Genomic DNA, 16,643 nt, shown 5'->3' with positions numbered 1-16,643 from the left:
CAGCGACGGCCTGACCTGCCCTCTGATTGGTCTTTGATCTCCGTCAGTCACAGCCGTCACCGCCCTCTGATAATGCAGCATGGGCGAAAATACCAGACTCGAGAGCTACAGCTGAGGAAGCAGACCCGTCTACTGTCAACGATTTTGGACGACTGAACGAAAGGTAAGTGAACAAACGCCCTGTGGATAGAGCCGACATGTGTTAGCACGCATTTTCAGGGCGCTGTTGTTGAACAAACGGGTAGGATGTGGCGGAGGTGGAGGGGGGTGTTAGCCACCTGGACGCTGGGATGCTAACACCACATTGCTGCATTGAGTGAGGCTGAAGGCTCTCGCCACGTTAAGTTAGCTTGCTGGCTAATTTGCTGCTGCTGTCAAGCGCATTCAGGCAAAAGACGACACTGTTGTCAGCAGGGAAAGCCAACTCAACGAGGTATCGAAGGGTTTGCATGTTTATCGAGGTGATTTCGACAGTTTATTTCTGAACTTGACACCGCTCGGTTCGACATTTAGCTGTGATTGGGGTTAGCAACTTAGCATTTAAGCTATGATGACTGGCCCGGAGAGTTGAGTCCTGCTGGTGTTAAACAGACGACCCAGCTACTGCATGGCGTTTATAGCGATAACTGCCGACCAGCAAACGAAACGCCGTGTAATCGAGTAGTTTCCTGGTTGTCTAAATAGGCTAAAACGATATAGGGATTTTAGAAGTGACAGCACCAACGATGCTGCCTTCAGGTGCTCCCCCTAAAGTCCAACGTTTGTAATTCAAATCCACGAGCGACCACTATTGATTTGAGGTTCTTGGTCGGTATCGTAAAGCCAAAACTCCTAAAGCTCGTTGGAGAAATAGAAAATGTTGTAAATTAAGAGATCCACCAGCATTTTCCCCCTAGACAACTACTGTTGATTAAATAATTAAAATAAAGGTAGAGCTTAGGCTATAACGTTATATAAATTAATCGTAGTGGTGTGTATGGAAATCTGGGCATCGTCATACACATAGTTCACTTTGTTGAGGTCTGTTTTCTTATCGATTATAATATTTTGGGGGAGCCCTTGAAGTCAATTAATCCATCACTTTATCATGTTATCTGAAGTAATATAGGCCTATAGCTATACAACTTGAACATAAAATGGCAAAAAAAAAAAAAAAGTTTAAAATGTGCATCAGTCTGTCCCAAAGCTTTTGATGACTTACAAGCACAACCAACAGGTTTAAATAGATACTTATTTTTCTGTCAACACGACTATGTATCAACTTATTGTAGCTCTAATGCTGCCACTCAACATACTTACTCAAATATGGGTGACCAAATTATTGACAGATAATTCTTGATAGGCTCTTACAGGTAGGCTATTATGTTCTAAATATTTTTTAGCATGTAAAGTTGTTGCTCACCTACTGGTTAGATTACAAGATAGAGAATTGTGACATCTGACAGACAGGAGTGGGCCTTTCATTTAAACAAAGTATTTTCTAAGATAATTCATGTTAAGGGTAAAGGTAGTCTTTGCAATTTTAGTATGTGGGTTTGCACACAGGCATCTTGCACTTTCAGATGCATTTTCTGATTTCACACTTTTCCTGTGGGGAATATATTTAAAAAAACACAAAGTTGAAAAATAAAGTCTTCTCGGTTATCAAGAAATGCATTTTGTTGCGCCTCCCAAATATTGTGTTTATATCAGGAACAGAGTTGCATCATGCAGCAGTTCAAAATACATGTTTTTTCTCCTGTAGTATAGTGCAGCTTAGGGTCAGAAATGTTGATCATAAAGCTCCATGAAAATTTCACGCAGATTAACATTCAGCTTGTCTCACTTGGGCCTGTAAAGCCCACTTTGTCAAATTCTTTCCAACCCATTTCAGCATTCACATCTTTAAGTGACACTGTAAGTAAAACCTCCCACTATGTCAAAAGGCATCTCTCATTACATTTTGTAATTTTATACTCACTGTTGATGACGGCTTGTTTGACCAGTCACGTTACAAGATGTATACACATGTATGTATGGGTATTAGGGCTTGCTTTCTCATTGAGAAAGATGAATAACGTGCTGCACCACACACTATTAAAAGTTGAAACCTTTAGTGGCAGGCCTTGAGATAATTAATCATTGTCAGTTTAAAAATGCAAACATAAACATTGGAAATTTGCTGTGTGCAACAAAATGACACAATCATAATGACCCCGTAATCAGATTAAACACCTGTGTTTATTGCCATGACATAATAAACAGGATCAAACACCTGTCTTGTGCTGTGGCAAGTGTTATCATCATTGCCGTCTGGTATAGCCATTGCATCACTGCAGCGAGCTGTGTCCCTGCGGGCTGTGTCGTTCTTGGTTCTATCAGTATCAGCAGCACGTGAAGGTCACCATGCCCTTGTGCATACAATGCATTTTCAGCCCTCCTTCCCTCTTCATGACGTCACTGCCCACTCTGATAAGCTCGACTCGCATGGCACTACACGCCTTCGGTTGTTTTTGTTGTGATCCTGTAACATCTGCGTGATGCAATGTTTCCACTTTTAGGAGGGTTTAGCTGTGTTTTTATTGGGGGGGGGGGGGGGGACCTCAGCTATATCCTGGGCAAATTCAGGTGATAAGTGACAGAATGATTGCTTTACTCACTACCCAGTCAGCACCGAACACATTTTTGCCAGCTGCTGCCTTTTGTAGAAAATGACACGTCAGAAGTCATTCACCAGGCTGACTGGCAGGGGGTTGTTGTGGAAGTGTGCACGCGCTATTATCTATACTGAACTGGTCCTTTTAGAGCTCTCAGCTCCAGTGTGTTTAAAGGGACATCAGACAGCCAACGTGAAATATATATATATATTTTTTCAAGCAACATTTATCTTTTTATGTCAGTTATTTTTCTTTTGCATCTCTCGTATCTCATATAATGACAAAATTCAATTAAGAGACGTGGAACCTTCCCCAGTTAATGTTACAATGGGAAACTGATGCAGGCTTGAAATGATACGTATGAGAATTTGACTTGGCACATAACAGCAGCTGCTTACACATCATGTGCTCTAAACGCTCATCCTCTCCTATCGCATACACAACCCCCCACCCTCTGTTACCAACGTCTGATGTCTTGCATAACTGTGGGGACAGCTGCCAAGACCCAGCTGGCTCCTCAGATGCACTCAGCCCCTGTATCTATTGTGGAGCCACGTCAGAATATGTGGCCTGCAGAGCAGAGGTGCACACTGAAACACAGACACATAGGGGTGTTATTAGGCACTTAGCTGAGGGGTAAATTCTTTTTTTTTTTTTTTTTCAGCCATAGCTTTACTGTTGCTCTGTGGCAGAATGTGGGTGCTTTTGAATAGGTTCAGATGTGACATGTTATTGTTCACTTTTGAGAAATTGGGTAACCAGTTTCATTGATAGTTTTAGGCAGCCACTTCCATTTGAACAATTTACAACACTGACACTGACGCCCACATCTGTCTTTGTTTTGTTTTTTGCAGTGATGTTCCAACAATGCCGATAGTGGATAAACTCAAGGAGGCATTAAAACCTGGTCGAAAGGAGACAGGCGATGAGGGTGACCTCAACAAATTGTTGGCCTCTTCTGCCAAGAAGGTCCTTTTGCAGAAGATAGAGTTTGAGCCTGCCAGCAAGGGCTTCTCCTATCAATTGGACACCTTAAAGAACAAGTATGTGATCCTCAATCCCAGGAATGAGGGTGCTACAGGGCAGAAGGCCACTGAGCCCGCCCAAATAAAGAGGCAAGGTAAGATCTCAAAAGGACATTTTCCAAATTTGTCTTTAACTCTTTGATTCTAGTCCTAAATGTGTTCTTGTGATGTCACTAAACTGACCACGCTTCTCATTCAGTCTCAGAGAACGTCGCCGGGGGTCAGAGCGATGGGATTCCCGCTCCACAGAAGATGCTCTTTCCAGGGAACAAGCTCACCCTCAAATGGGAGCGTGTCTACAGGGTGGGAGCTGGCCTCCACAACCTCGGAAACACCTGCTTCCTCAACTCCACGGTGCAGTGTCTCACCTACACCCCGCCACTTGCCAACTACTTACTCTCAAAGGAGCACAGCCGTGCCTGTGAGTACCTGAGTCATGCTCTTAAAAGCTGCCGTAGCATTCCCATTCCCATTCATCTATATTTTTATTAGTGCTACACTCACCCAAACAGTTTTAAATTTAGGGAAATGACTGTAACCCCACCACTGTGAGTCCAAGTGCAGACACTTGTGCCTTAAAGTCCCTGTGGAATGTAAGCCACGGCAGCTGAAGAAGAAACAAACAGCTGCTTCGGTCTGTTCACAATGAGTTGTATTGAGACTCAGACACACTAGTCGATTATCACTTTTAAGAAGCCAAGAGAGAGACTCATTGACCTCCCAGTTTAAGAACTGTGGGTTAATTTGTAGTAGTATTAACCACCTTAAATCTCTTTCTCTTAAAACTCTTTACTTTGGTCCAACCCAAGCTTCGGTTGTGTAACCTTAAAGCAGAAGTAAGCGATCCGGTCGTTTTGGCTAACTTCCTGTCAGCCGATGGAGTTAGCAGTCCCTGCCCTCGTCCCTACGTCACCACATTCACGCGCATCCCTTGGCTGCACACACAGAGAGGACCGCCCCTTTATGCCGTTCTCTCTCCTCATTGGATAAAGGTTGTAGGATACAAGGAAAATTTTCCTCTCGGCTTACAGCAGAGCAGAGTGACTGACAGACCCGTGTTTCAGACCAAACACTCTATATAAGTGATTGCTGTCGGAAGATATAACTATTTAAGACTTATATTAACACAAACATTCCGCTTACTTCTGCTTTAAATAGAGTTTTCAAATCATGAAGATCTTTGAGACGTTCAAACAGATGTTTTGACATTGCATCAAATGTGCTCACACACTTATCAGTTACTGCACTGTCATACATAAACTGCAGAGTCACGATTTGTTTATTCTTTTCACTAATTCTCCCAGAGAAATACCTGGAATTGAAATGAATAGATCGTTTTAAACAGATTTTTCAGTCTAATCTTTTTGTTCGTGACGTCCAAAAATAGACCGTTCACAAGACTTGACAGTAATTGCAGTGCTTTTGTAGCAGGCACTGCTCATAATATCTCTCAGTTAATAGAGGGTGGAGAAATGAAAGGGAACAAAACCAAAATACACTGCTCATGTCCTTCAAATTGATAAAAAAAAAAGTAGCAATTTGCTATTTTTCCATTTGATTTTCACCTTTAAACAGTGCATTTAGGAATATTTGTTTGACAATGATCAGTATGTTGTTATGCATGCCTGTGTCATTATTCCCATGGATGCCATTAGCCTGATTCAGACCTTACTTTTTAATCAAATATGTGTAAACTCTATAATTACTGTGGCTTTTGACTTAGTTACTGCAAGTTTTCATTAAGGCATACATTGAATAGATTGTATCTTCCCCAGTGTCACCATAACACTTGCTTACTAACACTTGCTGTCTTTGTTTCAGGTCACCAGTCAGGCTTTTGTATGATCTGCATAATGCAGAACCATATCATCCAAGCCTTTGCCAACACGGGCAATGCCATCAAGCCTGTCTCCTTCATCAGAGACCTGAAAAGTAAGAAAGCTACAGCCTATCAACACTGTGTAATTGTACGCGAGCAGTTTTGTGCGGCGTTCCGATGTAGGTTGTGTCAGGAGTCACAGCCACCTGGTTGAATATTGCCAGAGGCGCGGTGACGCAACGCTGGCCACAGTGTCCCGTGTGACAGCAGGCAGTAACTGCAGTACATAAGTGGAGCGGCGTGGAGGCTGCAGGCTGTGAATGAACACCGTGTAGAGAGTAGGGATGAGCTGTGAGCAGCACCTTGACATGGTGAGGTAGTGTGCTGTAGTCTCAGAGGAGCCCTCCTTACCTGCCTGTTATGTGCTGCTGCAATCATGTCTCCACCTCCTGCGCCTCTTTTTTTCTTTTTCTCCCCTAACCCCTCCCACCCTCTTCTCTTCCCTCCCCAGTGCCCTCTCTGTCTCCTTGTGACTGCAGGCTGAGAGGAGCAGCTTTAGCACAAAAATGTACAGTCCACCCCCCCACACACACTTCATAAAAAAAAAACAGGACTTAGTCATTCACTGTATGTGTTTTTAGTCTCTCCGTACATTAATGTAGTTTTCCACCTCGCTGTGGTTAGAATTACAACCACCACATGTAGAACTACGCAAATTCAACATCTGTATCTGTATCTGTTGCGCAGCATACACACCTGCTCCTAAAACAATTACAAATACAACGCAAGGTCATCACATTAAAAAATCGAAAGGGCTAACTGCAACTGATGTGGATCTTACAGGTGTGGTCTCACATAGAAAATAAACCCTCAAGCCCCTGATGCACATTTCAGCTCCTCAGGATGTCCTTGTCTCCTCGGAGAGGTGTCCTGAGCAGGTCATTAGTGCGTGGTGTCTCATTCCTTTTCCCCCCACTCAACGGTGACTCATTGTCGTAAATCAGCCAGGAGGAGGCTATGCTGGGAATGTGGTGATGACCACGTTACAATTGCACCAGCTCATACAACAGTAGAGGCAAACGGTTTAGAGCTACATTAGCTCTAATGTGAGCCTGTTAGATGAGATGTCAGTCTGCTGCAGTCACTAAGTGACTGTAAGCTTTTTATTAGATCATTATTGAACCGCTCGTCTCAGTTGCATGAGGAACAGAGTTTAGAGGCCAGTAAACCATGAAAGAAAAACTCCTTAAACTTAACAATATCTTAAACGACCTTCACTGATTACTGCAATATAAAATAAACCGATTTGCCATTCTATAGTTGACACCCCATTATAACCTGCAACTCTGCATTACTGCAGCGTGAATCATGTTTCTATTGAAGCCGTACAATAAGTTGTCTAGAGGCCATAACTGTGTGAGCACTTGTTTATAGATCACTTGTCTTTTATTGAGCCTCTTGTGTTGTTTTGCCGAATTGTATTTTTAGAGAATACAAGTGACAGAAGAACAAAGGATGATTAATAAAGTTGCCTCCGGCTGCCACTTTTTTTTTCTATGGATTGTCTTTGTTTGAGCTGTCGGTGCTTAATATTTATATAATAAATGTTTGCCTCTCTTCATGAAACTCACTACATTGAAGATTACTTTCCAGTTAGAGAGATATAAACATTGTTTTCCTCTGATTTCTCCCTTCTTGGAAAGTGTCGTGGAGAAAACACAAATAGTTGTTAGAAAGCACTTAATGTTTTAGCAGCGCTCAGTGTTGGAAACCTCAAATTAGCACAAAGCTAAACATGCTTTTTTGTCTCCCACAGAAATTGCCAGACATTTTCGCTTCGGAAGCCAGGAGGATGCCCATGAATTTTTGCGGTACACCATCGATGCCATGCAGAAAGCCTGTCTCAATGGCTACCCAAAGTAAGGCTTTTTAAAAAAGCACAATAATATAATTCATAAAGTATGAATGTTTTTTTATGGACTTTTTTTGTTTCCTTCCTGTGTGTAGGCTTGACAGGCAGACCCAGGCCACAACGCTGGTTCACCAGATCTTTGGAGGTTACCTCAGGTCAAGAGGTATGAGCAGTTTTTTGTTCAGGCTGAAATGTAGGGAAAGAAATCTCTAGAGCTTTGCAGTTTTCATACTATACATATATGTCTCTTCAGAGAAAATGTTATTTATTAAAGATTTTTTTACTCCAAGCTCCATATGCTTTAACCACAACCAAACCAAACATGTGGTACTTTAAGCACAGTGCATACAATTTGTTTGCTGACTAGATTCACTATGAATTATTGCCATTTGTTTTGTCAAATAAAATTAATTGAATTTAAGCCTGTTTGTAAGATGCTGCTTGTAAAGATATGCATTGTAATAGAAACAAGGCTATTTACACCAGGTTACAGTGGTGTTAGTTTAATACAGAAAGTGACATTCAAAATGTCACTGGTGAAATGGAAATGAAGCCTTGAATGCAAAGGTAATTTCCCCACATGTTTGATCTGAGAGTCAGAGGCAGCTGTTGAGGTTTGTGTTCGTTGTGTGTTTACAGGATGTGGAACAGTTACCTGTGAGAAATATTGTTGTCCCAAGTACAAGAGTCACCTTTTTTTTCTTTTTTTTTTTTTTTTCATTTTGCTTTTCAGTGAAGTGCTCTATTTGTAAAAGTGTGTCTGACACATACGACCCGTACCTGGACATCGCTGTGGAGATCCGGGTAGGTTTCAAAAGATGTTGTGTCTTTTTATTCCAATGGAAATATTATATGTATATAACCGTTGTTTCTATAAATGCTAGCAGTGCTGAGTAGATTTCACTATTTGTGTTTTAGCAAGCAGCAAACATCGTGCGAGCCCTGGAACTGTTCGTTAAACCAGACGTATTAAGTGGAGAGAATGCCTACATGTGTGCAAAGTGAGCGCTACTTGTCTATATTCTATTTCTAATAGCAAGACCTCAAATTTTATTATTATTTTCAAATACCATTTCGTTTATTTCCATCATTCCTCTTTCTCTTTTCCTCTCCAGGTGCAAAAAGAAAGTGCCAGCAACCAAGCGCTTCACGGTCCATCGAACATCTAATGTACTAACACTTTCACTGAAGAGGTTTGCCAACTTCAGCGGAGGCAAAATAACAAAGGTCAACAAAGGAATCTCACACCATTGGCTGTTTTGAGAAAAAAAAAGCTTCCTCATTCCTCAGTGTGTCTCATTTTTCCATCTGCCCATTGTTTCTTCTCACAGGATGTTGGTTACCCAGAATTTCTGAACATCCGCCCCTACATGTCTCAGAGCTCAGGCGATCCTGTGATGTACGGCCTCTACGCTGTTCTGGTGCACTCTGGGTACAGTTGTCACGCTGGACACTACTACTGCTATGTCAAGGTGAGGCAACCAGATGCACACTCGAGCGGCACACTCGAGCGACAAACTCATCGTGACGAAACCCTTTGTTTTTGTCCTCTGACAGAGACATCAATACACCAACACACTAAATGCAAATAGAAACGCATGAAGGAAACAATGGGCTCCGCCACATTGAATAGTGAATATCTGAAAATAAAACATCAGGGCACTGTATCGTTTTGTTGCATTTTGTACATTTCAGTAAAGCTGTCATGCTTTATGTCCTACTACACTAATATAACCACTAATAATAATGACTCTACATCAATGTCTCTGTGTCTTCTAGTATGTGTCAGACTCAGAACTATGAAGTCCTTGTCAATCATATTCCTCTTCTGTTGGTATGATAAATGTTGCTATGGTGTGAAAATATCTTAAGACAACAAAACATGTAGCTGCAAAGAAATGCTTTCATTTTTTCTTTTTTTGCATTCTATTGTGTTTGTTTCTTTTTCTATATTTTCATAGCACAACTGTAAATAAATATTTCACAACTACTATAAAAAGTTTGACTTATGACAGGTCTCTTGTGATCTTCGTTTTAAATGTTTATCTCTTTGTTGTTTCCTCTCAGGCAAGCAATGGACAATGGTACCAAATGAATGACTCAATGGTGCACTCCAGCAACATCAAAGTGGTCCTGAACCAGCAGGCTTATGTGCTTTTCTACCTGAGGTAAGATGACAGCATTGTGCAAGAGATAAAAAAAACTGTTATGTCTGTTCCTTTTGGACAATAATTCTTTATTTGTATGTTAAAGGATTCCTGAAACCAAGAAGAATGCTGATGGGCAGACCACCAAGCAGGGGATGTTGCACCCTGGGAAGAACAGCATCTCGTCTGAGCAGATAAAACGGGCCAACCTGAACGGGCCTCTCTCCTCCCCGCAGGTCACAAAGGTATAAAAAAAGTCTTGTATAAAATGTTTTTATAAAATGGTAAACGTTGTGGTCTAGTTTTACAGTATTTTGTTCCCATCCTCTTTGCAGAAAATTGAGCCTGCACAGCTGCGAAAGATCCAGTCGGTGGATGGCGGCTTGGGCCTGCCTATTTCCAGGAACGGTGTGAATACTCAGCCGCAACCCAGACTTTCCAACTGGACGTCATCTTCCAATGGCCCCGCCAAGCTGCCGGGTGGACCCACGGTTATCGAGGAACCTTTCAAGAAGCTGAAGAAGCCCTCCCCACAGAGCCAAGTGCAGTCCCGCAGCACCACCCCAACCCCTCCCAACAACGGGCTCGGCAGGACGGAGGGAGATAAGAAGCAAGGTGGCGAGGGCAGAGGCATTGCAGCATCTACCTCAATTAAGTCTTTGTCTGACTCTTCCTCTGCTGACACCACTGACTCAAAGGTAACATTAGAATGAACAAAACAAAACACAAATCTTATTTTAAAGGGACAGTCAAGGTTATCACATCTTGAACATGTACCAAAATGTACAAATAGTAGTTCTGTCCTGACCAGATAAGAAAGTGTTAAAGGGATAGTTCACCCAAAATTCAAATTTCAGAGTTTCAGAAGTTTCAGAGTCCTCCGTGCATTCTCTGAGTTACAGCGAGGCTCCGTGCAGCACTGCATGTCCATATGACGGTTGCGAACGGGACTCACTTTTCTTCGTCCAAAAAGACACACCAAAAAACATCCAAATACCTCCATAGTGCTCGTCTGTAATGTCCCTCTTGTATTGAAGCCCCAACATGAGAAATTGTTCAGAAAAAAATTAAATAAATCTATATTTTAAGCTTGTTTGTAGCGGAAGCTCCCAGCACTGCTCTTCCTGGTCCGTCCAAATCTCGCGCGATTTGCACGGACGCCGGCGCAAATTGCAAGAGGGACATTACAGACGAGCTGTGTGGAGGTATTTGGATGTTTTTTGGTGTGTCTTTTTGGATGAAGAAAAGTGGCCCCGTTCGCAACCGTCATATGGACATGTAGTGCTGCACGGAGCCCCGCTGTAACTCAGAGAAGGTACGGAGGACTCTGAAACTTCTCCCAGCCCTTAGTCAACATGAGGGTGAGTAGATAATGAGTGAAATTTGAATTCTGGGTGAACTATCCCTTTAATGTATAAAAGCCCTGTTGTGTGGAATATTGATCTGCACAAATGCATACAAGCTATTAAACAGGAAATGGGGAAAATGCACAGCTGACAAAAACTAAAACCTAATTATCAAGCCATCTTGAATGTAAAAGTCTGATTTGCTTGTATTGTATTGTATTGTAATGTGTTGGTGGCTCAGCCAGTAATACAGAATTTAGAAGGAGATGCATTACAGCAACTCGCGGCCATATGCGCATGCACAGAAGTGTAACCGTGGCCTATGTTTGCGTTTTTGTCAGGAATCCGTGGGAACCAAGAGCGCGCCAGTAGGAGAGACGCCCTCCACCCCTCGCAAAAGCTCCAACGGCCTGGCGTCCCCCGCCAAGAGCGTGGAGCGCTCTCAGAGCACGGAGGAGCAGAAGACGGCGAAAGCGAAACCCCCGGCCCTCAACAACATCACGTCTGAAGCCACCAGCACCATGTCACCTCCACCTGCCAAGAAGCTGGCCCTGTCAGCCAAGAAGGTGAACGTCATTCCCATCCACAGCAGCAGCACCACTTCCTGTCTTAGCGCAGGCTCATGTTACCTTAGTTTCCTGTTGCCCCACTCCACACTGCTATCCCAGATTTGACCATTGATTTCACTAAGTAGCTTTATCAAGGCAAGTAAATTCTCCTTCGAGTTTATTTTCTGCATTATGTAACGTGTTGTTTTTCCAGTGTGCCTGTCTAATCAACCACATGGTAGCACTTGTTTAGAGTTTGTCTTCTTTTCCTTTAGTTTGTTCTTTTTTTCTAACCATTTCTAATTCTTCTCTGCCATACCCTTTCCTTCCTTGTTTTCCTCCCTCCATCTTTTCCTGCCACCCCTATAATCATCCCCTTTCCTTATTTGATTTTCTTCCTTATTTTTGTCACATTCATGGCTATTTTCTTTTAGACCACCAAGTTTTTATTTATGTCGATAACTGCAGGCTCGCAGCCGGAGTCCGAGCAACATTGATGCTCTGCCCCCTTTGTCACGCCAGCTGTCCAGTGACCCCACACATCAAAATCAACTTAACCCCCTCACCTTTGCCTCACCTTCTCACACTCACAGGTAGGTAGTATTGCACAGGAAATGCAAAGAGAATGGAAAGAAAGATGTGAAATGACAATGGCAGTGAAATCCAGATGTTTCTCCTTTTCGCTCCCCAGAGCTGGTCCATTCCATTCACCCAAAGTCCAGTCATCGCCTATTGCCCACTCAAGTGGATCCTTCAAACAGCAGAGCCCTCAGAAACAGTCCCTTCTCTCCACACTGCAAAAACCAAACGCCAGCCTTTTTCTTAAAACCAACGGGCTTCACAGTCCCAGCCCAAAGAGCCCAAAGTCTTCCAACAACCTCAGCTCCACGGTTCAAGAACCAGACCTCGACAGCCCTTCAGCTCAAAAGATCAACCAAAAGAAGAAGAAGAAAAAGAAACGGCGCCATTCTGAAGTCGAGGATGACGCCGAGATTGTCGCATCCCCAGCTACGGAGACGCAGGTAAACCTCGCAGAACCGGCCAGTGAGAAGAAGCGCAAGAGGAAAAAGAAAAAGCGAAAGCGGGAAGCCGAGGATGGAGAGAAAGCGAAGGAGAGGGAGTGCGTCCCGTCCCACCTGGACACATCAAACCAGGATGAGGACTGGTGTCAGGGTGGCATGTGGAGTCTAACATCCAACCCAGAGGCAGAACAGTCTAAGCAAAGTCTTCAGTTAACTTCCACAACTGCAACGCAGTGTGAGGCAAATCAGACAGAGCCGGGAAAGGACTCTGTGTTGTTGTTGAAGAAGAAGAAGAAAAAGAAGAAGATGAAACTGCTGGAAGCTCTGCAGGACACAACCTCGGCATGCTCTGCATCAGAAAGGTTGGTTGGAAGGTTTGTAAGTTCAGTTACATGTCGGTCTTTGTGTCCCTGAAACACACATGACATCAGGCTCTTTCAATAGATTAAGAAACAAATAAGTATGTGATATTGACCATGAAGTCTTTTCAATATTAGCTTATTAGCTTTCTGTAAAAAGAAAAAAAGTGTGTCCTCCAGCATCCTCCTCTAGGATATTTAATTTGCTCGACCATGTAAAAATGTAGGGTCAAGTGCAGGTAAAGCAGGTGATTCATTACCTTTCATCATGCACACACACATTTACCCAGTTTGGAATAAGCACATTAACTTAGCTGACTGAAATAACTTTTTTTTTTTTCCTTTCAAACAGCAATTCTGAGATGAAGGCCACAGCCGTTCAGAACGACACCAGAGATTTGAAAACGCTGAAAAAGAAATTAAAGATGAAAAAGAAAAAGAAGAGGCCGAAAGAAGAGGTGAGACTGTGGGAGGAGAGCAGGCGATGTCCTGACGGGCAGAACGATGAACCTGAGGTGGCAAAGCCTCCTTCGAATCAGAGCACCACAGAGAACGACAAAATAAGCAAACAAAGCACAGGTACGTGGTCGCAAGGAGCGTTCAGTAACTACAGTACATTCCCTTGTTTGTATATCAGAGCTATTCACTAAAAATCTCGGTGCACCACTGCAGCCTTTCAATCTTTCCTTTAACTTGACCAGTCATTGCACAATTACACTAAGAGCATGACTGTATTTTGAGAATGCTGTACTTTATCACTGCTTTTTCTTCTTCTTACTGATTGTTTTTTTTCCCACATCCAGCCACAGTGGTAGTGTGGGACAGCCAAGTGAAGGATGGCTACAAACGTAGCCAGGCTCCAGCGGCTGATGGAAGTGCATTAGGAGACAACACCTTGGCCGGCGCTGCTCCTGTGGCCTGGGATGGAAAAAAGACAAGCGGTGTGGTAGAGGAGCTGCTCAGGAACGCCACTGATAAGGCCTACGGAGCCAACGGTGAGACACTGAGTTTGATTTCACACTCATAACTTTGTATTTGTAGCAAGAAGTGAAAATTTATAGAATTCTTTTTTTTTATGTTGTCTTGTCTAGTCCTCAGTTGGGATGGAGATGTCTCCGCTATTAGTAGAGATGCAATCGAAGATGTCCGCCTTGCAAAGAATGACACTGTAATCGATGAGTGGGACGAAGACTTTGATAGAGGAAAGGTGAGTAAACGATCAACACTACAGGAGGTTATAATACCGTAAATGTCGGTGCTTCTTGGGTATGAAAGCACACATTTATTATCACCTGTCTCATCCCTTTTCCCGTACTAATCTACAGGTAAAGAAAATGAAAAACTATAAAAGAGAAAAGTGGAGAAGTGGCAGCAACATCTTCCAGAAGATCCAGGACAGGAAGAGCAAGTGGTCTGTCACACCCGGAGGGAAGAGAGTTTTTGGGGTGCGTCGCTGACGGTCCAGAGTGCTGTTAGGGTCATGCTGACTGGAAATCAAGACAATACTGTATACCACACTTGCATACCTTTTTTTTTTTTCTCTCTCTCTCTCTCTTTTTTTTTTTTTTTAAATCTATCTTGTGTTCACGTCAAACCCAAATTCTAAAATAGGATTGAGCCAAAGGCAGCCTAGCGGACTGCATTAGATGTTTGACTGACAACCCGTTCAATCTTTTAAAATTACCAACCAACATGAAATGTTGTCCTCATTGGCCATCCAGATTTGCAACTCATTTCCTTTTTTAATTCAAATGCCACAGAAAGTGGCTCAAGCTTTTCTATGCATGCAGTATGTAACAGAGAGCCCTCGTACATCCATGTCACTTGTATTATGTATATTGGCATCCTTTGAGCCTTAGTTATTGCCCTGGAAATCTGAGCTACTATGAAATCAATGACAGTTGACCATGTTTGTGAAACAAATGCTAGTAATGAGGATGTATACCTGGAACTCCTGGTGTGTTATTGAAACCTGTGCACAATCTCAGAGCATAATGTGCTGCTTTTGCAGACATAAGGGCTCAGTAAGTTGGACATTAAAGAAGTGACCTTTTATTCTGAAATTACGCTAAACTAAATGATAAAGATCCAAAATTGTCAGTCATTAAAACAATATATATTTTTATTTTATTTTATACCTTATATACGCTATGTGGCTTGTTTTTAAGGACCAAATTTTGCCCGCGTATTGTTGGTAAAATTTAAGGTTTAAAATTGCCACCATTTTCTAAATGTGCATGTTTAAATTGGTTTAAAAATGTAATAACGGTAACTTTTGTTTTTAGTTCTGCAATCTTGGTTGTATACCTCCTTTTTGTTTTATAAACAACACCGTTTATTTCAGACTTGCCAATACATTTAAGACCACAAATAAGTGCTTAGTTGATTTGTATGAAGATTTTGACTGTTTGTGAAAGGGTTGACATGGGTGGACCTCACATCAGAAACTATTGCTTTCATCATATCTGTACGTTTACCTGGAAGTCTTCTGAGAGCTCCTGGTGCAATATGCATTTGCAGAGTAGAGGTTGTGGTTGATTGAGGAAATCAGACACAAGCAGTTGTTTTCTACTGTGCAGCTATTCTACTCATCTCATCAGTTCAGAAGCTCTCAATCTGGAGATTTGACATTTCCATTCTCTGTAACAAACCTCACCACAAACTGTTCTTTACCAATGTACTGAAATAAAAGGGTTACATTTTATACTTCAGGCACTGTGTTAGAATGGGACAGCCACATGCTAAAGATTTCTTTTTCCCCTTGTATCTTATATCTCTATGCAATTTTCTGATGGTCATGCTGGTCACCGACAAACTGGGCGAAGACTCAGGAACCCAGACATCCTATATCCCATCTTCATCTCTGATCAGATCCCCCTCCCCCCTGTTTCATATCAGAGCAGTCCCTCTGCCTGGACCACCATTTTGCATCCTGTACATCTTGTAGAAACTGTTTTATACAAACTATTTCAGGTGTTGAAACCATGGGATCATCTTGCACCAATCCGGGCACAGATGCATAGAGAAACTAACGTTATAACAAAATGCTTTGCCAGTGTAGAAGACTGTACAGTCCATCTTGTGCTACCTGTGTTTCCCTCCAACGCTGTAAAGATCTGCCCATGCATTTCTTTTCATTCTAGAGATGTTGCCTTGAATTGGCTATAAAAAAAGCATAGGAATTAATGTTATAAATATATAATTTAAAGAAGAAAAGACACAGATCTTTAATGTGCTACTAATACTTGGATCAGTTGGTGGATGTTAACTTGAGACTTTATCTGCAAATGTGTTTGTTCATTTGTGTAAAAGAGAGTTGTCTGTTTTCATGCAAGACCTTCCCTATGTCACTGTAGTGTGTACAGAACAGGAGAGGCTACGACAGTGTAATATCCATAGGATGTGATTGTCGGCTGTGAAATCGACGTAGGGTTTTGCTCTCAAACTGACACAGGAACATTTACTGGTGTGAATGGATGGTCCACATGTTTGCATTCATGGTTCTATATTTTGCACCAACTTTTCTGACCAGGCGTGAGACCTTTCATAATGAAAGCGGCTCCTACCACACTATAGTTAACTATAAAGGTGCAATAAAGTTGTGACTTTTGTGAGCTCTGCATTTTTCTGTCTTCTACTGCTGTGATTCTTTTTTTTATTATTATTTTAATTTTAAAATAGGAGAGCAATTAATGTGGAAATTAGATTTTTTTTTTTTTTAGAATTGCAGACTCAGCATCCACATTTGTTCACAATCTCCTATTGTAAAATAGATAAGTGTAAGTCCATTGTTTCACTAGCTGAGCAGAGGCTAACGTTACATTTCCAG

The 16,643-nt window shown here is 42.2% G+C and overlaps 1 protein-coding gene across 3 annotated transcripts; it reads left to right on the top strand.

The window, feature by feature from the left end:
• Positions 1-52: 52 nt before the first annotated feature.
• Positions 53-16,379, top strand: usp36 (ubiquitin specific peptidase 36). 3 transcript variants are annotated; one of them, XM_083977544.1, is made up of 20 exons: positions 53-163; positions 3,491-3,756; positions 3,861-4,082; positions 5,483-5,593; positions 7,297-7,399; positions 7,488-7,555; positions 8,126-8,196; positions 8,311-8,393; positions 8,508-8,619; positions 8,724-8,864; positions 9,460-9,560; positions 9,646-9,784; positions 9,875-10,237; positions 11,227-11,451; positions 11,902-12,026; positions 12,125-12,817; positions 13,167-13,393; positions 13,618-13,809; positions 13,906-14,021; positions 14,140-16,379. In XM_083977544.1, exons 2-20 carry the CDS (start codon positions 3,504-3,506, stop codon positions 14,269-14,271), a joined length of 3,477 nt encoding a protein of 1,158 aa, XP_083833670.1. In that variant the 5' UTR covers positions 53-163; positions 3,491-3,503; the 3' UTR covers positions 14,272-16,379. The 3 variants fall into 3 exon arrangements, with proteins under 3 accessions (XP_083833670.1, XP_083833669.1, XP_083833671.1); XM_083977543.1 differs by having other exon boundaries at positions 12,125-12,829; XM_083977545.1 differs by lacking the exons at positions 53-163; positions 3,491-3,756; positions 3,861-4,082; positions 5,483-5,593 and adding an exon at positions 6,007-6,048 and having other exon boundaries at positions 12,125-12,829.
• The last annotated feature ends 264 nt before the right edge of the window (positions 16,380-16,643 follow it).

The sequence above is a fragment of the Trachurus trachurus genome, assembly GCF_905171665.1.
Source record: "Trachurus trachurus genome assembly, chromosome: 8".
NCBI classification, from domain to species: domain Eukaryota; kingdom Metazoa; phylum Chordata; class Actinopteri; order Carangiformes; family Carangidae; genus Trachurus; species Trachurus trachurus.
This window is presented reverse-complemented; position numbering and strand designations above follow the sequence as displayed.